We start from the raw sequence: 22,909 nt of genomic DNA on the forward strand, positions 1-22,909 counted from the left end.
ACTTCGCCAATATTCTTCCTAATTTCTTAAAGACCGCACCTAAGAAATTTTGGAATTATCTTAACCCTAAGAAGCATGACGACCCTACAACTTCCAGTACCGACAGCCAAAACACCGCGACTTTTTTTAACGGTTATTTCCAATCATTATTTAATATCGATGACGGGAGGCTTCCGCACGTAGAGCCGTGCGCCCGCGCACATATTGGTCCACTTTATATAACTGAAGCAGGGGTGCTAAACCTTCTACTGAAAATTGACACTAAAAAATCTGTTGGGCCAGACAATATACCCAACGTATTTCTTGTGAGATATGCTGAATGGAGCGCTAAATATCTGTGCCTAATTTTTAACAAATCTTTAACAACCAGTGCTCCTCCTGCAGATTGGAAAATTGCCAAGGTTGTCCCAGTTCATAAATCTGGAAGCGCTTCTCAGGCGTCAAATTTCAGACCTATTTCACTAACTTCGACTGTATGCAAACTTCTTGAACACATAGTCCTAAAACACATAACCACATACCTTGACGAAGAATCCATATACTATCACCGTGTCAGCATGGTTTCCGGAGGGGACTTTCGACAGTCACGCAACTTATATAACTAATTAACGCACGACATATTTCAATGTATAGACAATGGACAACAGATAGACCTAATTTTACTACACTTTTCAAAGACCTTCGACCGTGTACCCCACAAAAAACTAGTTTAAAAAATTCGTTCAACAATAGGTGACGGTTCTTTTGTTGATTGGATTGAAAACTACCTCGCTAACCGATCACAGTTCAGTTCAAATAAATAATGAAGCTTCTAGCTTAGCCCCTGTAACTTCCGGTGTACCCCAGGGTAGCGTCCTGGGACCTGTTTTATTTCTTATTTACATAAATGACTTGCCCGCTAGGTGTCATGTAAATATCCGTCTTTTTGCGGATGATTGCATCTTGTATCGTGAAATTAATTCTAATGATGACCATGAAATTCTAAATCATGCTGTAGAGTCTGTTTTCATTTGGTGTCAGGAGTGGCAGGTGAATCTATAGATGCACAGAAATCGGTAACATTAACAATAACTAGAAAGAAACAAATATCGCACTTCACCTACACTATTAATAACACGCCTCTGACTAAGGTTTTAGAGCATAAGTACTTGGGTTTAACGTTATCCAATGATCTTCGATGGAATACGCATGTTGAAAACATTACATCGACTGCACTGAAGCGACTCTTCTTCCTGAGAAGACGCCTTCACCTGGCGCCACCCGCCAGAAAGCTGCTGGCTTATCGCATGATTCTTCAACCAATCCTTGAGTACGCTACCATTGTTTGGTTTCCTTTCACTAACTTATTGACAGACTAGAGGGAGTGTAGAGAAAGACGTTAAGGTTTATCTTTAATAAATACAAGCTAACTGACTCACCAACTAGCTTACTAAAGCAAGCTGGTATGCTATCCTTAAAAAATCGAGAAAAACTAGCGCGACTGAAGTTCTTGTATCAATAATCCATGGCGAAATAAACATTGACACATCTAAAGTTATCTCTTTCTCCCGTACAAGACCTATACACGTCATAAACATCCTCATACCCTTGTTCAACACAGGTACAACTCAAACTGTTTTAAATACTCTTATTTTAATCGTGCAATCAGAGAGTGGAACCAACTGGACCCTTCAGTCACTCAGACTTTAGGAAACTTTCTAGCATTGGTCGAGGAAATAATACGTGCATAGCTGTCCATCACTAATCTCACACCTCATTATGTACATTTTTGAACTGTATTACGTTCTATGTATTCTGATTTCGCACTTGTGTCACAATTGTGCTCCCTTCCTTTTTTGCTGACTTAGTTTTGTTTTACTTACTTTTACCGTGTTCCAACTACTTTCGTCCTTTATATTGTTACAGTTGACTTGATGAATAATTATTGTAACACTGTATTGCATTGTGTTTTAGATACCTGTCTTATGTATCTTTTACACTGTACTCATGTATGTGCCCTCCCTGCTATGATCTCGTGTGAGATCAGCAGTATTGTTAAATAAATAAATAAATAAATAAATAAATAAATAAATAAATAAATAAATAAATAAATAAATAAATAAATAAATAAATAAATAAATAAATAAATAAATTAGTAGCAATTTGTGGTGGTAGATTTTGTCCGCTTTTATAATTCTATGCTTAAGAAATAGTGGATCTGTATGTTCTAGAAACGGGGCGTTATAGATGCACCGCACTGCCTTTTCTTGCATTATCGTAAGTTTGTGTAGGTTTGCAAGTGTGATGTTTCCCCAGACTGATGCGCAGTAATACAAGTGGGAATTCAACAAGGCACAATATAAAGCCATTTTCACATTTGCTGGAAGTATTTGGCGACAACGACTTAGCACACCGGCAGGTTTGCTTAACTTCATTAGTAGGTTTTTTATGTGCTCATTCCAAGACATATGTGCTCCGTGAAAACGACTCCGAGTAATTTTACCGACTTTTCAATGGTGATTTCGTAAGGACCTAGGGTTATGAATCCAGTTGCTATTTCCGCAGTTCCCAGTGGACGAAACAGGACGCACTTCGTTTTTGATTCATTTAGGTTAAGTCGATTTCTTTTACACCACAGGTAAAGTAGCTGACAGAAGGCCGTAGCCTTAGGTACTGTTTCTTTCATATTTATGCCATCTATAAGCACTGAGCAATCGTCTGCATATATAAGGTACTGGAATTTATTATAAATTTGTACGATATCATTTATGTAAAAAAAGGAAGAATATTGGTCCCAGTATAATACTTCCCTGAGGAACTCCCGACTCAATGGGCATCAGCCTGGTTTATGTTTGTTTAGTTCGACGTATTGTAAATAACTTTGGATTAGTTGCAAAGCCGTTCCTCTAAAACCATAGCGTTCTAATTTATCCAGTAGTATTTGTAGGTTGACTCGATCAAAGGCCTTGATGAAGTCTAAGAAGATACCTAATGTCATGGTCTTATTTTCGAAATGTTACAGAATAGTTTCCTTTTGGACGAGAAGTGCAGTTTCAGTACTTCGTCCTTTTCTGAAACTACGTTGACAGTCAGTGAGCAGGTTGTGTTTTTTGGAGAAAATTTCTATCCGAGCGTTTATAATTTTTTCTAGTTCTTTTGAGAAAATAGGTAAAACAGACACAGGTCGATAATTGCCTAAGTTGTTTTTATCGCCGTTTTTGTAGATCACTGTTACCTTCGCTACTTGCATTCTACTAGGAAAAACACCCGTCGTGAGGGACAATTTATATATATGCGTTAATATCGGTGCAAGTAAATCAATAACATACTTAATTGGCTTAATTTGAAATTCATCAGCGTCTTGACTGCGACTGTTTCTGAGTCCCTGAAAAATGCTGGTTACTTCGTGCACATTTGTTGGGTGGAAAAATGCTGAATGTTGTAATCTAGAAATATGATTTGTTGCTTCAGGACAATATGTGCTACTACCGATTCCGACAAAAAAGTCGTTGAAAGAATTTGCAAGGTCCGTTCCAGCTACCTTCATGTTTCCAATCGTCAGGTTTTCAACTGCTGTTTTACTTCTTTTTCCGTTCAATACTTCGTTAAGGTTCTTTCATAAGATGTCACTATTTCGAAGGCAATTTTCATCAAACATACGACTGTAATATTCATCTTTAGATTTCTTTAAAATTTTATTAAACTAATTTGAAATATTTTATATTCTTTAAATTTTTCGATCCTTCGGGATGAAAGGAAGGACTCGAAAAGTTTAGTTTTTTTTTTTTTTTTTTGATTAGCTTGATGTGGTCATACGTTATCCACGGCTTGCGCAGCTTTTTTCGCGTGTGATATGTGTGCATAGAAAAAGCACACAGGTAATGCTTTAACACAGGTAATGCAGCCGCAGGGGCCTATGGAAGTGTCCTCTCTTATCCTTGTATATGTTACTCTATGATATGTGCTGTGCTGATATTGTTCGCAGAAGAAAATATTCACTAAAAGTCATGTAGGTAAAGAGCGGACGCTCCCGTAGGCTCCTGCGACCAAGCTGCTGGACTATCGCCAACGCCCCGAGCGGCTGGTCAGACCTAAAGCCCCTGACTTTAGTCAGACCGGTAATTTTGTCTTCCGAGATTTTGGACGCATGGTTTAGCTCAAATTTGGTTTCGGTTTCGGTAGCAGTGCTTTCGATTCTGAGGTGCTATTCTCGACACACATGCATGGCGGCTGCACCGCCGCCACTATCTGCCATCTTGGCTGTCTCATTGGCTGTCCAGATACAGTGTACTAGAATACTATACGCTTTCCACTACCCAAGGAATTCTATTTTAAAAAAATCCGTGAAGGGGCGGGGCCTCGCCTCGTTGACGTATCACCATTTTCTTTTTTCCCTCCTCTCTGGCGGCGTTCCAACGCCGCCGTTGGAACGGAGAACACGCTGGGCTGGTGGTGCCTAGGCACAACTGTGGCTGCTGTTAACCTGCTGATCGATGGCATTCCTAAATAAACGCATCACTGTTTTGATGATCCAAATATAATCTCACTCTCAGGGAGGGAGCAGTCTACCTGACTGGAGCAGTATTTTTTTTATTTGGGGTGTTGCTACGCTGCGCTCCTCAACACCCGAACGACCGCCGCTTCGCGTCGGCGCCCGGCACCACGGCTTCTGCCGCGGCACCGGGGCACAACCAACCGCGCCGCCAAACAGAGAGGAAAAAAATAAAATGGTGCTACTTCATCGAGGCGATGCCCCGCCCCTGCACGGATTTGTTGTGAAAACAGATGCACCCTCTAGTACTGTAGTCCAGAGGTCACGTGTTTTGAAATTTGTGCCGGGAAACGGAAGTTTTGCTAAATGCCATTTTGAGTTTTCATCAGAATGACGAAACGTGACGTGCATCTGCAAATTTGATCGACTAAGACTTTTTTGTGGTCCTTGGCAACTATATTTCGACTTTAGCGCTTTAAAAAGAAAGTGGACGATAGCGTGCAGAAGCCCGTGCAATGCATCTGCAATTTCGCGAATATGTGGTGGCGTTCCAAGATAGCCGGCATGTCAGCTTGTTGATTGGCTGAAGGAATATCCCGTGAAGAGCGTCACAGGAAGGGCCGTTTCGTAAGCGTCAATTTGACGTTGCGTGACGTTGCGCTGAGCCGCCATTGCAGATATTTTCCGCCATAATTTGTGGTGCGACGAGCCGCACGAATTATGATAATGAGCGGCCATATGCAACGGCGGTCGAGAGGCATGCGTATCGCCGCATTTTCCCTGTCATTTGGGGTCATGAAAATCTTTTGTTCACAACGCGTGCTCATAGCATTTGCATCGCTATCGGGGGCGTGTTGGCATTTGTGTTTTGAACCATCATTTTTATTAAAAACACGGTTATTTGAAATAATATTGGTTGAAACTAGCAAACTTTCGGCGACATTTTGCCCTTTTCACTACTGCGTTTGTATCGTAATCAATATTAATGACTTTCGCGTCTCAAAGGCTACGAGAACGGCGTCGTTTTAATATATAAAACGAAATGTACGCAAGGCGATGCCTTGAAGTTTTCTGTCGCGGTGAAAGCGAGCCGCGAAGGGCACAATAGATGGCAGTGCCGGCGCTTGCGTCGCGCAAGCGGATACCTGTGGCGCGCGCAACGCTATCGTTGATGTTCGGCCGCTTCTCAGCCAGACGAGTCGGGCTGAGTCACTTGCGTTTCACGAGATAGCGATAACGCTGCCTAGACCGTGCGCTCATCATCACTGGTAGGTCGCGTATCTTGTCTCAAGCTAGAAAGCAAGCGCGTGAGCTCGAATATACGATGACCCATTCTGTTTACCGAGGAGACGCATCCCAGCTAACAAAGCAGACGACAGCTTGTGCGCATGCAGACGACGGACGCGAGAAACGATTTGGATGGAATAATCGTACGCTTTGAGCTAGCTGCTTTATATTTACTGGGGATGAAAACTGTTTTTTTTATAGAGAACGCTGAGTTCGATGCCTAGTTTCTTAGGCGAAACGTCAAATTTGCGACACGTTACGAAAGCAAATTCGGGCTATCGGCGCCATTTTGTAAGCGTCACGCCTGGAAGAAAATGGCGGAATGTCCAGAATAGCGGCGCCTTTGGCTGTTAAAATGACGTCCTCAAGCCTTGTGATGCACAAAGCAAACGCTGCGCATACAGTTACATGCAGCTGTTGTAGCGTAGATACCGCGACGAGTCCGCTGGCTGCAGCTGGCTGAGACCACTGCGGCTCGCTGAGGACAACCGCGTTTGGCACAGGCGCCAAAATCAATTTTGAACTGCGCGTCACGGTGACGTTCAGTAGGCGGAGCGTTCTGGCGACGCCTCGCTCCGCCGTAGCCTTCGCAGTGCAAGTCATTAGAGTGTTTTAGCTGAGCGGTTGCTGTCCGCTTCGCTCAGACCGGCATATGCTAGCAAATGCCACACAACCGCTTCGCGGGAACGCTATTGCGCTTGCGCACAACGCTCATAGCGGCAGCGGAACGAAGAACGCATCCCTCGCTCCGCTACAAAGCCGACTGAGCGGAGCGTGACAGCGTGTCTGCTTGGCCTCTTCGTCGTTTTGCAGCCGAATTGATAGGGCGTCGCTCGCGTCTCGGCCAAGACGCGCTTATCAAATGCGAAATCTACGCAGTTCCCTGCAGTATCTCAGAGCCTGAAATCTGAGCGGAGCGGATCTTAAGCGGCGCTCTGCTAAAACTGTCTATTAAAGAAGGAGCGGAAGCATCGCGAATGGAATCGTACGCGACCTTTGATTGCCAATAACTACGCTTCTGCTGAACGCACTCAAGTACGTACTCCTTGTGGCATGGTATTTCTGAAATAGTCTATTTTAACTTCGAACGCATTTAAGCTGCCATGCTGCCATTTAAGGGGTTGCCAGGCAGTTTGACCCCTTTTCTTTCCTTGCGCCTTTGAGTACTGCAACTAAGATGTGAGACGCGCAATCGTCTGCACACTCGCCAACTTGCGCAAGAAGCTCATTTTTTGACAATTTCCCGTGAAGAAACTTAAATTAGTGCTGTTTAGATGGTATTGGCAAACTAAGGCAAACTGTCTGACATTAAATTTTTTTTCGATTCATTTATAATGGTCACGGATGTCCCGGTGGTATCGCAGAATACTCGAAACTAGATGTGTTTTTTTTTCTTCTTTTATTTGATTCACAGGGAAAGTCTAAGGATGAAATCAGAGTCTATGAATAATGGGAATATGTCGCCTCAGCTTGCCTGCATGGCTTTCGAGATACAGTTACCATGCACTCCGAATTTGCTCTCCTTTCCAAAGAACCTCTCTCTGTCTCCTCCCTATTAGGGCGGAGACTACGACAGTTGTTTGATTGGACAACGATTGTTTTAATGGTTTTCCCTAGCGAGGACATTCCTGAGTTCTCCCACTCCATCAGTCATAAGTGACCTCCTCTGACACTGCCACCACTCACTACTGCTGCCACGACCGTTTGGTAAGAGCTTCAACGGATGACCACGTGCACTGCTCTGGAGACCGGATTCTTGGCCCTATCAAGGTCTTTCAAGACTTTGAGCAAAACGCTGAAGACATCAACATCGATCATCATCCTTGGTGTCATTATTATTATAATTATTAGGCATTTTATTTGCTGTTGGATTTCCTGGCGAAAGAAAGGAAATTGCATATTATGCAAAGTGCTTGCTCCCCCCCCCCCCCCCCACACACACAAATTCAACCCCCCCCCCCCCCCCCCCCCCCGGCAGAGATCCTGGGTGCGCTTCTGCGAAGAAGCGTAGAGTAGCATCGGCCGGGGAATGTTCAAAACGGTCGATGAGTGCTTTGATGTCGGCGTCACGACGTTGCTCGTCGGCGATATGAAGGAGCTGTGATACTGATAAAACGCAAGCAGCAATGTGTGTTTGAGGAGTCAGAGTCGTCAACAAGATAACGCGACAAGCTGTCAGCTTAGTGCAGGTGGCCGGACCTGTACACCACGGAATATGAAAATTCTTGCAGCCTCAAAGCCCATCGACCAAACCGGCCTGTAGGATCTTTTAGGGATGAAAGCCAGCAGAGAGCATGACGGTCAGTGACTACGGAGAAAGGACGACCGTAGAGGTAGGGACGGAACTTCGCAACCGCCCAGACAATTAACAGCAATGCATTCCCTTTCCGTAAGGGAATAGTTGCGTTCTGACGGCGATAGGAGGCGGCTTGCATAAGCAATAACGCGTTTTAACAGCGGAGCTGTTTAAGCTCTTGGTTAGGCCGCGTAGTGCGAACAAAAACTGTGGGCCGATCCTGGAGGCAGTGCAGAAAGGGTCTAAGCGCAATGTCACATACCCCTGTGAACTAGCGAAGCTGTTTAAGCTCGACGATGGTCCGTCGAGTGTACGCCAAGGTCCATCTTGAGTACGCCGCAAAAACTTCCGCCGGGCGATGACGTCACCATGCGTTGCCTAGCAACGCTTCGCCCCAGCTGCGTGAGCCGTGACGTCATCGCGCCCGCCGCATCGCTTCGCCTTAGCTTTGCCGAGCCATGACGTCACCGCGCCGTGCGGAGTGGTTGCCGCGGCTACGCCGACACGGAACTAAGCCGTGACGTCACTGCGCCAACCTACGGGATATATAGCTCTGCGTCGCCGCCAAGGTCCATCTAAATAGGTCGCGAAGCTTGGAACGAAAGGTGTACCAAAACCTATCGCCAGAGATATCAGTTAGTGGCGCACATTTGAAGCGCGACTAGGTGAGGGGGGGACAAACGCTGAAACTAGGAAACCTATAGAAAAAAAAATGTTCGAAAAATTTTAATCCGAATACTATCATACTAGTAAATATTCCGTTTCAAATATTTTTATTTGAAACGAAATACCTTTATTTGTACGAACTGTACTGATTGCTTTGTTTGTTCACTTATCTCTGTGTGCATTGTATAATTACGAGCTTCATTTGTATGAATTAACTGTACTGACTGTTTTTTTTTGTTCAACGATTTTCTTTGTATAACAACCCACTCCCCTCATTAATGCCAATTGGCCCTGAGGGTAAAATAAATGAAATGAAATGAAAATGAAACGAAATATACCATATAAATTAGAACGCATTGAGCATATGGTAACATATACAGAGTGTTTCAGCGAACACTTAAAATTTTTTTTAGTTGCCTGTGGCAGATAGCACAATTCTAGTAGACGAGCTGGTCTACTCGAAGAGGCGGACATGCAAAAAAAATTGAAATGCATAATCCACTAATTAATAAGAACCAGCGCCTCCTAGAGTAGGCGCTTCAAGAACTCATTAATGAAGTTTTAACTAATTATCTTATCTGTTGACGGACACGACGGACAGGAAAAGTGTATGCTGACGGACACGAAAAATGCGTAGAACCATAGCCAAGGTAAATACACCTGGTAGCGAAGCTTCCATAGCAGCCCATACGTTGAAAACGTGGCGGCTTATCGGCGGCTCATGGGGCTTAGCGCCATCTGTGTGAGGATGGAACACTTCCGGCAGAAGAAAAAATAATTTGACGTCATATCCGTTCAAAACAGAAGTGACGTCATTTTGTTCTCATAGGCACGAAATTTGTTTTTGGAGGCCTGCCATTAGAGCTGTATATTCAAATGCCCCGCCATTCGACTAGATGGGCGTTCCGAGCTTTCAGCGATGCAGGAAAAGGTCAGCCGTACGGGTGTCGAAATCGCATCGCTTCACAGAACATACTTTCTTTGGAGGCCGACGAACGCTCTGGGCGTAGATTGCGTAGAGTGCTCGTCCTTTCGTCGGACGCCAAGCCCATCGGCCAGCGCTGTCGCACGAAAACAACTAAAGCAAACACGTATGTGACGGTAGCAACTCACTACTTTTGACTGCACAGGTTAAGAAACAATAAAACTACCCGCGTCACCTAATTCAGACAAACGTCGACATGCAAAACAACACAACATGTGAGGGGGGCGTATTGTAACAGGTGAAGTTTAAAAGCGCGCCTTTCCACGCACTCCAAGAGTTGCATGGCATTGCAAGTGATAGCGGCGTCAACGCCCGCCGCTATCGATGGGCGTTCTCACGATGGGCGCTGAAAAAAAGGCATTTATTGATAATTATGAAGTAAAGTAGAGGTGTATCTTCTTTTCTCGCCATGCGTATATAAAATGGATTAGGAATTTTATTTTCGTTGAATCAATCCGACTGCGTCTCGCTTTAAATAAATAAAAAAACGTTTTTTTTTTATCTTTCCCAGTATTTATTCCCTCCAAACATAGTCGCGCTTCAATCGCTGCTCCCATAACCACCCTTGCTGATGTCGGTGACAATTAGTTCTGGGGCTCTATTCTGAGCCGCTATTCTGGACATTCCGCCATTTTCTTCGAGGCGTGACGTAGGCGCGACGCTTACAAAATGGCGCCGATAGCCCCGTTTCGCTTTCGTAACGTGACGCAAATTTGACGTTTCGCCTAAGAAACTGTAATGTAGGCATTGAACATAGCGTGGTTGATAAAGCAAAACAGTTTTCCTCCCCAGTGAAAATAAAGCAGCTAGCTCAAAGCGTACGATTATTCGATCAAAATCGTTTCTCGCTTCCGTCGTCTGCATGCGTGCAGGCTGTCGTCTGCTTCATTAGCTAGGATGCGTGTCCTCGGGAAACGGAATGAGTCATCGTATATTGGCGCGCACGCGCTTGCTTTCTACCTTGAGACAATATACGCGACCTGCCAGTGATGAACTGCGCCCGCTCTAGGCCGCGTTATCGCTATCTCGTGATCCGCAAGTGACTCAGCCCGACTCGTCTGGCTGAGAAGCGGCCGAATATCATCGATAGCGTTGCGCGCGCCACAGTTATACGCTTGAGCGACGCAAACGCCGGCACTGCCATCTCTTGTGCACTTCGCCGCTTACTCGCACCGCGAGAGGAAACTTCAAGGCGCCGTCTTGCGTACATTTCTTTTTGTAAATTAAAAAGTCACCGTTGTCATAGCCTCTGATGACGCGAAAAGTCATTAATATTGATTACAATACAAACACAATAGTGAAAAGTGCGAAATGTCGCAGAAAGTTTGCTAGTTTCAACCAATATTATTTCAAATAAACGTGTTTTTAATAGAAATGATGGTTCAAAACACAAATGCCAACACCACCCGAGAGCGATGCAAATGCTATGAGCACGCGTTGTGAACAAAAGATTTTCATGGCCCCAAATGACAGGGAAAATGCGGCGATACGCATGCCTCTCGACTGACACTGCATATGGCCGCTCATTACCATAATTCGCGCGGCTCGTCGCACTACCAAATTATGGCGGAAAATCTGTGCAATGGCGGCCCAGTGCAACGTCACGCAACGTCAAATTGACGTTTACGAAACGGCCCTTCCTGTGACGCTCTTCACGGGATATTCTTTCAGCCAATCAACAACTGACATGCCGGCTATCTTGAAACGCCACCACATATTCGCGAAATTGCAGATGCATTCCACGGGCTTCTGCACGCTACCGTACACTTTCTTTTTAAAGCGCTAAAGTCGCAATATAGATGCTAAGGACCACGCAAAAGTATTAGTCGATAAAATTTGCAGCTCCACGTCACGTTTCGTCATTCTGACGAAAACGCAAAATAGCATTTTGCAAAACTTCCGTTTCCCGGCACAAATTTCAAAACACGTGACCTCTGGACAGCCAATGAGACAGCCAAGATGGCGGATAATGGCGGCCGTGCAGCCGCCATGCGTGTCCAGAATAGAGCCCCAGGGGCTCTATTCTATTCTATTCTTTTTTTTTTTTTTTGGTGGGTGACCTCAAAGAGCCATGTATGACCTCAGCTGTTGCGACTATTGGCGCTTCGTTCGGCATTTGAGCATTACAAGCTTATGGTCCCTAAACAAGAGTTTCTGCGGAGACAGTCAACGCGCATCTAGAAACAATCGCGTGTCATAGCGCGCACTGTAGTAGTATGTACATAGGGTTGTTCGTTTTCGGGTTCTTCTTTTTTTTTATTCGGGGGGTAAAAATCGGGTGCTGTTTTTCAAGCTGATAATCGCGGAGAAATCGTTTTTTTTTTTTGTTTGTGGAACCGTTCCCAAATTCTGTTTTTTTTTTCCAGGTTAGATTTACAAATGTACTAAGTAATAGATTACATACGCTTTTCTTTTTTTTTTTTTTTATCTGAGGGCATCACGAGCATCGATCCTTAACGCTCACGCGTTAAATCTAGGGATCTGTTTCAGGCTGGTAATCGGGAAAATACTCCGAAGTTCGGCGTTAGTTTGGAAATTAATAAGTCATAATGACAGCAAACACAATTGATAACTTCTAGGAAATGAAACATTTTATTCACGAAAAGCTGGTCATTTATTTTTTACGCATGATTTTTACACTGTAGTAGTATATACATAGGGTTGTTCGTTTTCGGGTTCTTTTTTTTTTTTTTTAATTCGGGGGGTAAAAATCGGGTGCTGTTTTTCAAGCTGATATTCGGGGAGAAATCGGTTTTTTTTTTTTTTTTGTGGAACCGTTCCCAAATTCTGTTTTTTTTTTCAGGTTAGATTTACAAATGTACTAAGTAATACATAACATTCGCTTTTCTTTTTTTTTTTTATCGGAGGGCATCACGAGCATCGATCCTTAACGCTCACGCGTTAAATCTCGGGATCTGTTTCAGGCTGGTAATCGGGAAAATAGTCCGAAGTTCGGCGTTAGTTTGGAAATTGATAAGTCATAATGACAGCAAACACAATTGATAACTTCTAGGAAATTAAACATTTTATTCACGAAAAGCTGGTCATTTATTTTTTACGCATGATTTTTGATATACATTATCATCTGCATGCGCAACATGTCGGTCTCCATCCGAAACCTGTCCGATCTTTGAATGCATCTCAGCTGAGAGAAAGTTCTCTCGGCCTCACAGCTTCCATCAGCTAGGTACAACAATGTCAGTGCAGCATTTGCCAGCCTGGGGTCGCGAGCGGTAGAGTAATGCCAATACTCAGTGAGTTCGACAGATGTGTTAGTGAGGCTTGCTTCCAGCAAGTACTGGTTAAACTCGCCGTGAAGCGAATGCACGTCGTCGGTCACGGAAACGAAGAGAGGTCGGTAGTTAAACTTAATAGCTAGGTTGTTATGTGGTTTTGGAATTCGAGGAGAAATCGGGTGTAACCCGATTCCCCTGAAACATGTTCGGGGTGTACAAAGCGGGTAAAATCGGGTTTTACCCGAAAACGAACAACGTTTTCACGTGACGTCACGTCTGCCGTTCCGTCCCTTCGGTCGCCATTACTGCATGGTTACCATGCTTGGATCTCTCGTTCGTTCACTGCTGACTACAACGCGTCTGTGACTGGCTTGTACCAATGCTTATAGAACCTGCTTCTATAAACGTTGGCTTACACGACAGTTTAGGCCTGGTGATGCCGAAATACAAGAGTTCCGAGTTTTGCCCTTCGTATTTCGATGGGTTTTTGGGTCCAACGTGGGCAGGTTGCGAGCTAGCAACCTGCGACGGCGTGGACATGTACTTACAAGAGCTACGAGTCGGCGCAGATAGGCCTCTGCAGATGCGGAGTTGCTGCCAGCCGCGCAACGCAAGTGGATGTGTTTAATTATCTGGTCTTGTCAGGCGACTTACGTAACCCTGCTGCAAATGAAGGCTTAAAATTCACCTGGTTGCTCTGAACTACGTACTTCACAAGCGGCTGGGTGAAGAACATTGTAGCAAGGCGGTCACAGTCGGAGCGTGTCACTGTATAAGTCAACAGCGAATGAATTCTTGCACACCAGGAAGTGAGAACAACGGCTAGATTATCTAGGTTTTTTTTTTTTTTTTTTTTTTTTTTCTACGGCTCTGTTCAGGCGCAGCCGATTTGCCATGCGAGTGGCCGGAGTAGCTGCTGAGTTGATCAGTTTGTGCCCTAATGAGGTCATGCAGTGAGCCATAAATCTAAACGTGGTAAAACGTTTCTCACCATATTTTTTGGCGCATGATTGATATAGCTGTCTATCCAAAAGTAAACACAAATCTGATCCAAAAGACATTAAGTTTATAGTTCGCACAAATAATTGCACGTTTAGGTGTCAGTGTGTCATAACCGTTGTATACCCTCGCGGTAAAGCCACCAAACCAGCACCACTTCGGAAAATGTGATTCCAAGCACCATTTAATTTTCCTTTTCAGGTACACAGCAGAGTTAGGAAAAAAGGCAGTAAGATCTAGTCGGAAAGAGCGAGCATATTACTCGAGAACTCCGGCAGTGAAATCGACGGCGCGGCTTGCCGATATATGGCTAATAATGCATGCTTTTCCACGCTGTGCTGATGTACTTTTTCCTCACCTGTGATGATGTGGCGACCGCGGACACAAAGTTCTTGAAGTCATTCCTATAAATACGGGCAAGCTAGAGGCGCTTTTCGGAGAGGATTGTCTTCCTTTCACATTCTCTACTTATTCAGCTAAACTGTGCACACCTACGTCTGTTTCCATATACAGCTGGGCCTCTTAACAGTGTTGCTTTTTGCGCGGCAACTAAATGTTACTCATATAGGCATTATTGCGCACGTAACAAGAAATACGGAGCAACGCGTACACAGTAGTCCGTAGGGCTTCGCTTCGCTGCCGGATCGAACGGTATACCCAGCAATGGCGGTGGACTCTTATTATGTTGTGTGCTATTGGGCCTATTTTCGTAATATTTTTATACTTGTGTGTTTAAGAACGATAGGCAGTGTGTTGTCGGCACATCGTTCGGAGTAGTTTATTGGCTGTTTTCTTTGTTGCTTTTTAACACGAAAGTGTTTTATTCCGGGGTCCACCAAGACTTCAGTGACGTATTTCCGTCACGGAAATACGTCATAGAACATAATACAAAGAAAGAAACCAGAAGAAAAAGTTCCACAAACATGCAAAATTTGGAAATCGAACCCACGACCTCTCGGTCCGCGACGATAGATCGCCGAGCGTTTAACCCATTGCGCCACAAACGCAATTGCAGAGAGCTACACAGACGCGCCTTATATATCTAACACTCCTCCGTGTACCCGCGCTCTTGCTCGGGGCGGTGCCGCCGCCTACGAGCAGAAAAGAGAAGTACTGCATTATGACACTAACGCGCACCGACAGTGAACGCTTCGGTAGTCTCAGCACTACGATTATAGTGCCTAGAATATACTTACTAGTGTGCCGACCGCCGGGCGTTTCTAATGGGAGACGCTGGCACCGCCGGTGATGCCTTCCGCCGGAGGCCACCAGACGGCGACACTGTTTGGGACCGTGCTAACCGAGCGGCGCATCGCGCGTCGCTTGCGCTTCGGATGCACTTTGGATGCGCGTTCGTAAGCGCAGTCGGTTGCGGCGCGTTGTAGCTTTCGAGCAAGTAGCATGTGGTGCCTCCGCATGTCATTGAAGACACGTTTCACTTTCGTGTTCTATACCGATTCCTATATAAGAGGGATCAACCACATTTTTTGTGAATGCGCAGGTTACACTTCTCCGGTGCCGCAGAGTATAGGGGCAAATTCGTGTATTTCTTTACCTTTGGGCGTTATCATAATGCTCTTTCTCTCTCTCTCTTTCTCTTATATATATATATATATATATATATATATACACACATCTAAGAAGCCAACAAACAATGACGCCAAAGGCAGTATATAGACAGTGGATGATGAGAAACAACTGGCCACAGATGGGATACGAACCCACGTTTTCGCATTACGCGCGAGAAGTTCTTCGTGATTTCAACAAAAGCAAGAGAAAACAATGTCGACCCAGTCGGGTAAAGCTGATCGACTGGCTAAAAAAAGAAAGAAAATCCTTTTTAGGCGACCTTCTTGTTCCCTTTAAGTGTCTTTAATGGCGCTAGCCCCTCGACCTTAGCTTAACGCACGTCCTACCACACCCAGAGGAGCAACTGACTTGTCCTGATGCGCCGGTGGAGCGCCCCTTAGGACACGAACAATGAATGGTTCATACCCACTTAAGCAATGGCTCATACCCCCGTAAACGCGGCTTCCCCATTACGACGACAGAAGAGGAGTGAAATTCTATGCTGGAATGATGAGCGGCCACAGAGCCAGCTGTGGAAGAAGAAGACGACGACGACGAACGCGGGAGCAGTGGCACGAGCACCGTTACTAGATTACTTTGCAATCTAGTAACGTTGGGCACGAGCGCGTTCACGCGGTTCCGCGCAGGGGCGCCAACGAGCCAGCTGTGGAAGAAGACGACGACGCTCGAGCCATTGCTGATGATGATAGTTAATCATCATAATGATGAGAAAGACCTGACGGTTAATTGGCCCTTTCCTTAGCTAAACTTATGCTCCTATATCATATCGATCCTATACAACTCTTAATTGAACCATTACCTCCTTTTAGACGGGCATTTATTATTCTCAGGGTTTCGGAGACACCTCAACTTCCGGTTCCCTGAGGCCGACTTCCGGTGTGCTCCTTGAGAAACATAATCTCACTAGGAGCTAGCACCATTATATATATATATAAAGGAAGAGCTTGAGACAGTATATTCAAGTCATACAAATTGGAGGATCATACAACAACAAAAAACAAAAAACACTTCTTTCTGTAACAATAAAGTATAACAACGATTGCGGAAAAGGCTTGCCGGACACCCGTTTATAGCCAGAATATGTAAGATCTTAATTATAGCGCAGTGACGCTAGTCCCGATACACATCTATAGAGAGCGCGTGGTCTACTATTTGTGAATACCGGTTCGCATGGTGCAACGTAAAAAAAAAAGAAGAAAAAAAACAACAACATTGCAAATGCACCACGTCTCATAATAGCCTGGCAATAGCTGGCGGCGGAAAGAGCGCAGCCAAAGTCGAGAAGGACACGCGCGGGGAGACCTTGCACCGATGCTTACCGTTAATCATCCGCAACGATCTTTCTAACAAACGTCCGTCGTTACGAAAGAAAGCCTTGATGGTTATCCGCCATCTCGTATTGCTCTCGCCGGTATGCTTCGTCCCCCCCTCCCACAACCAGCGTGGCGTACAACTTCCTGTAGATAAAACGAAAAGATTGACGCGAGCGGAAAGGAGCTTTCTTTTCGCTCCCTTTTGACGTCATAACATCGCCTTCGAGGTGGAATCGAGCGGAAAGATATAAACTGTAGGGTAGTTTTCACTGCAATAGAGTTTCCAAAATTTTCGTAGGAAACTATGTGGGGAAAAGCACTGTTTAGCCGGGTGATAGAGCATCACAAAAATAAGAAGTTTCTTCCTTTCAATGGAAAAAAAAAAAGAAGAAGAAAGACTTGCACTGAGAACGAAACAATGTCCCATCCTTTGAAAAAGATCTGGCAGCTGCGTACTGATTGATTGATTCATTGATTGAATGATTGAATGAATGAATGAATCACGCGTGGCAAAACTGAACAGTATACGCGCTGGACAATATACGAGACGCCGCGGTGCAGCGCGCCGGATTATTTCGGACACCAGCAGCTCTTTGCCATTTGCCAGGACACCTGCACATTGAATCCGTGACCTTGCGATCGGCGGGGGACTGTAGCCGCGACCGAAATGCCGAAATGTTTGCGAACCTTCGCAAAGCGCTCAATTCGTAAAGGCTTCAACGATAGCTCCGCCGCTAGGAGTGCAAAGTAATTATAGAGCCAACTTTACCTACTATATAGTATATGCTCAAGCAATAGCCCGATATATAGCCAAATAACTAAAAAAATATGCAAATTAAAAACAAGAAGAAAAAAAAACAGGGACTGTTACCGCTTTTGGCTTCTGAACAAATACAGTTCTTAGAGAGAACAATACGTCACCGCTTTGTTCACTGTGTAGTTAAACTATGTATATGGATACTTTGAAATTATTCGGTTATTTAGCTTATTTATTGGCGTTGCGCTACTAAGCCCGAGGGCGTGGCCGGGATCGAATCCCGGCCGCGGCGGCCGCATTTCGATAGGGGCGAAATGCAACAACGCCCCTGTACCGTGCATAATCCGGTGTACGTTAAAGAACCCGCGGAGGGCAAAATTAATCCGGAGTCGATCCGTCACTATGACGTGCCTCATAGTAAAATCATCGATTGGGCGCGTAAAAACACCAGAATTCAAATTAGTTTATTTATTAATTTACTTCATCGCAGCTGCCAAATATGACAGGAAACTGAAAATAAGCACAAAATTAATATCCCGAAACTGGTGCAGTCTTGAGAATTCCTTCCAATTAGTGGATGCGCATCGCCTTACGAACTCAGTTCGTAGATGGAAATATCTGTCGTAAATTAATTGATTGAAAAGTTACTTAGCGTAATTGCGTGACTTATTCTGTCGGGAACCGAGGGATCGCAGAGGAGCGCCCGACCAAGAGGACCAGCTCAGCAGGCTTTCAGAACGGACTAGCGCGTGCCGTGCTTGCGCCTGCCTGCACGCGCCGCCCAACTTTATTCTCGTCGTCATTCGCAGCCGGCCCCAAGTAAATTTTCGACAAACCGACGCCGCCATAAGACCGCACCGGTCTTGTGAAACGGCAGTAATGTATCCGGTAAGGTATGTTCATGCATTAACATGTCCGTTGCTCTATCGGATACTGGAGTTAAAATTATCATTTGACCTCCCAATCAATTCAAGTTTACTCAATACATTAGAAATGATACATATTTCTGCATATACAGAAGGAGGTCCGAATGTTTTAATCACCTTTGGCGGGACCTCCTGGGTCACCTTTGGCGGGACCTTTGGCGGGACCTCCTATTTGCCAAAACATTAGAGCTAACAAAAACTTTTTTTTTTTCTTCGAAAATGTGCTATCTCTATTTACCCATCGGTGTTCGCTCGCGAGGAATCGAAAGCTCACGTGCAGTCGTGAAAAATCAAGTCAGATTTAGATTATACATTTTTATTTTTTTTTTATTTATTGCAATACCCTCAGGGCCTAGGTGGCATTACAGAGGGGGTGGGTACATTCTTATTAGACAAGCGCAATAATGAGAACAACAACAAAGCTGAGTATGAAAAAACCAAAACAAAACAAGAAAAAGAACAATGATTAAAACAGCAGTTTAACAGGTCAATACCAAAGGCCTTGAACGGCAATTGCGTTAGCAACGTTATTATACATGTAAAATACAAAACTTATTGAAAGAACAAGTAGCTGCGCAGGTTATTCTGTGAAGTGGTCAACAACTGCGGCCTTGAATGACTGTACATCTTCAATGCTGGCGATGACACTGGGAAGGTGGTTCCAGTCAGAGCTAGTCTTTGGTATAAATTAATCATGAAACAGGTTAGTATGGCAAAAAGGAATGGCGACTTTATGCTGGTGATCAATACGTGCTGACAAATACGAGCCAACTTTTAATCGCTTCTATAAAACCGGATCTATTGTTATTCAAATTTAAGTTCTCTAGGCTGATTTGTGCGATGAGCTGAACTTCGGGAAGTCAGTTAGCGGCATGGTTATCGGTGCAAGCATTCTTGCACGTTTAGCTCAGTTTTACCTCGTGTTTCCGTTGAGACAGAAACATGAAAATGTTCGTTTAAGGGAGAGAGATAAAGTCCTCTATTTTTTGCATTTACTTTTGTGTTATCATACGCTGTTCCTATGTCGCTCATTAAACCTCTTCATCTTCGTCGTTAAATGGACGAAGTTTGCAAGGTGCCCCACCCCTCGTGGTTGTGTGCCCTATGTTAAAGACAACAACAAAAACAACAAGGCTTACTGCAGCCCTGGCCCAGCGGCGGCCGGTCCCCATGCAGAAGGGGCGAAAGATTTCCCAGGCCTTCAATGCGGCTGGCAGGTGAGCGCTAACATTTTACCACTGTAACCGTATTCGCACTGGTTGCCCAATATTCGAGATGAAAGACTCGAATTAGAATGATGCCTAAAGATTGGTCGTATTTCAACGTAGCAACATTGTTAACCCCCTATTATACTCTTTTATTCGCAAACGCATCAATTATTGTATCTCAACATGGTGCAACGCCCATCCTATACGACACAATTAACACCGCTATGCAGCATTCGCTTAATCAGGTCGTCCGTATATTGTCCTTCAGCCCATACTGTTTCAGTGCCTCCGCTATGCTTTACTGCCCCGAGACGCCTTTGCTATAAACTAGCCATACCGTTGTTCAAGATGATCAACGATTCTCTCTCGCCGAACATACTCTCCAGGGCTACTCTTGTTAATTTATATCGGACAACATTCACACGTTCGCAACAATATTTTATTACCGTTAGTTCGTGCGCATTATGGAAAACCTACCGGCTACTTTGCAGCGCTATGCTTTTGGAACAGCCTCCCTCCAGACTAATTATTAAGTAATTATTAATTCTTAAGACTCATTATTAATTAAATTAAGATTAGGGCCCTCGAGATAGCGTTGTTTGCCTCTTCCTTCGACTTTCCCACTGCTGATGCTGTCTGGCACACCGCGCCAGTGAGTGAAGGCGACGCGAGAAACTCGTTTCGACCTTTGCACCGCATCGAATGTGCACAATGCGCTCTGCAGCTCTCCGGGCGTCGCTACATTAGCCTCTTGACAGCTGTAATTATCCGTGACCCCCCGTAAAGCAGTTAAATGTTCAGATACATATTTGTGTAGACAAAACTATTTGATACATCACTGCGTGTTCAACCGGGAGCCCGCATCGGGACGCCGCGCTCACCTGGCGCCAGAAGCATTCGTCGCCGCCGTGAACCGCGCGGCTAGCTGACTTTTTCGGAAGCTTGGAGTGCTTGTAGCTAACACATCCTCAAAAGGGGTGGCCAGATGCAGCTGAACTCAAGGCGCTGCCGAACAATAATAATAGAGAAATGCGGGTCATTTTTTGAAGATTTTCGAATCCCTTGCGGGACGCGGGACAATAGCCCTCAATGCGGGACAGTCCCGCGAGTCGCGGGCCGGCTGGTCACCATACGTACAGCCCCGTATAATTCGATTAAAGTTTAATACTTCTGCCACGATGCGATGTGCCACGTGAGGCAATGACAGTGCTCAACCCTCTCAGAGGTTATGAAGTATGGCGCAAAAACAACGCCTCAAGCAAACACCTACCCCTGTGTGTTCTGTGTACTGCGGAGACAAACAGCAGTGGTGCACGCAGAGTAACGTTTAACATCAACTCACCCCCCTCGTGTTGGCCTAAACGTTGAAGAAACAAAACATTCGCCGTCAACGTCACCGATAAGTGTCGCCAATGAAAGCGAACAGCACAGAAAGGTTCGCTTACATCGATTCCCACAGTGCGTGGGATCCGCATATTTTTTTTTCTCGTCTTTTGTTTTCTTTTTCTTGCAAGTTGTGTACTTTCCCTCTTTACAGCTTATAAATAATTCCGTTACGCTTTGTCGTGTACAATTACACTGCTGCTGCTGTAGCGCTACATATGTCCTGTATTAATACGCGTTAACCTATACGATAGACAAATTACTACTTCTCTTGAGCTACATATTTTATGTATTATATACATTTTCTGATAGGAACCCCGTTTCAGCTGTATACCTTGGGACATCCTTGTATGTATGTTTCTTCATAAATCGAACTGAAAATGATGTGGCAGGGCTGTTGTTGGGGATTCTGAGCTCTGAGTCACTGGCAATTCTCAGTCTTGTTAAGTAGCTTTCTGACGCTGACAATAATGTAGTAACTGTGCAAGCAACCGCTCAGCAGGTTCGTTTTTATTGCTTCGTCTACGTCGCGTTTGTTCAAAATAAGCGCTACGCGCCGGTCGCGCCATCTCTCCGATGCGACCAAAAGCGGTCTCGGGGGGTGCTCCCGATGGTGGCGCCAGCCCTGGAGCAACGCGGAAAGGCTCCAGATGTCGCAGTAGGTATCGGGAGGGGCGCTACCATCGGCAACTGCGCCACGTGATGTGGGGTGGCCGTGTTTCTCCCCTGCGATGAAGGAGGAAAAACGCATCCAATGTGTCCCAGGAAACTGTGACGACCGGGTTACATTTAGTGGCGAGCCTGCTCCCTCGCACATCACAGTCGGGCAGTTCGTAGTATGCTCAAGCAGGCCGGGCTCTTGGGAACATTTAGCGTGCTCTCGCTCGGCTCACTGTGCTCCGTCTGGATGGCTGGATTCATCACTTTCTTCCTCTACGTTATCACAGGGGGATGGAGATTCCTCCGGATAGTCTTCTACACGGCACGCCGGGACTTGACGTGAGTGCACCTGCCACATTTTCTACTTTTCCCGAAGTTTAGTCTCTTCGCTCATGCTGGGAATTCACGCCGACCGGTGGCTTACGCTACGGTGGACGGCCGGCGTAGCCGTCCACCGAGCTGAGACCACTGTTCGTTTGATTCCGATCAGCATTTCGGTTATTTGTTTTACAAACGTCACCTGCTGCGATGCTTCCTACAGGGAAATCCCGAACCGCAGTCCCCAACCCAGCCTTCCGCAGATCACACTGCGGCGGTGTTTGTGCGTCTGAATGAATTTTGCAGCTGCCGACCGCTGTTCTTTATTGCACCTGTCAAAGCTGTTCATCGTATGTTTTTCTGCTAACCCATCGAACTGTCAACGACTGCTATGATATGCCCTGTGCTGCGACAGTTTTGTCTACGCGCCTGAAGCACTGCTCGTAAAAAATGTACCGGCGAGCATAACCTTTATTTACAAATCTTATCTGCCGTAATTTAATATCGAGCACCAATGTGTGCAAGTTGCTTATGTGCGAAGGTGATTGATACCTTAGCTCGCATTCAGGTCGTTGATACGGAATCATTAGCGTCATGAAGTTCACCGCATTTATCCGCTGTCGTTTGCATCTTCTAGATTCTGTTATTAATTTACACTGTCAGCGTGTGTCGCCGCGCGCCGCTCTATTTTTATGCCCCTCGGTGTAGCGGCTCGCGTCCGAAACAATGTCAAGGATTTCGTTTTGCCGAGAAGTTTGTTTGCGAGCGGTGGGTTTAATGCGATACGCAAAAAACGCAAACTGTCAGCCGCGAG

General features: G+C 45.2%; 1 protein-coding gene across 1 annotated transcript in view; it reads left to right on the top strand.

Annotated features, from left to right (window-relative positions):
• The first annotated feature begins 21,805 nt into the window (after positions 1-21,805).
• LOC119437641 (long-chain fatty acid transport protein 4) overlaps positions 21,806-22,909 on the top strand; it is a 101,264-nt gene continuing 100,160 nt past the window's right edge. The window contains exon 1 of the mRNA XM_037704632.2: positions 21,806-22,116. Within this exon, the coding sequence (XP_037560560.1) occupies positions 21,956-22,116 (161 nt within the window). The 5' untranslated portion in view covers positions 21,806-21,955. The remainder of the gene's footprint in view (positions 22,117-22,909) is intronic.

Source organism: Dermacentor silvarum, chromosome 1 (genome assembly GCF_013339745.2).
Source record: "Dermacentor silvarum isolate Dsil-2018 chromosome 1, BIME_Dsil_1.4, whole genome shotgun sequence".
NCBI classification, from domain to species: domain Eukaryota; kingdom Metazoa; phylum Arthropoda; class Arachnida; order Ixodida; family Ixodidae; genus Dermacentor; species Dermacentor silvarum.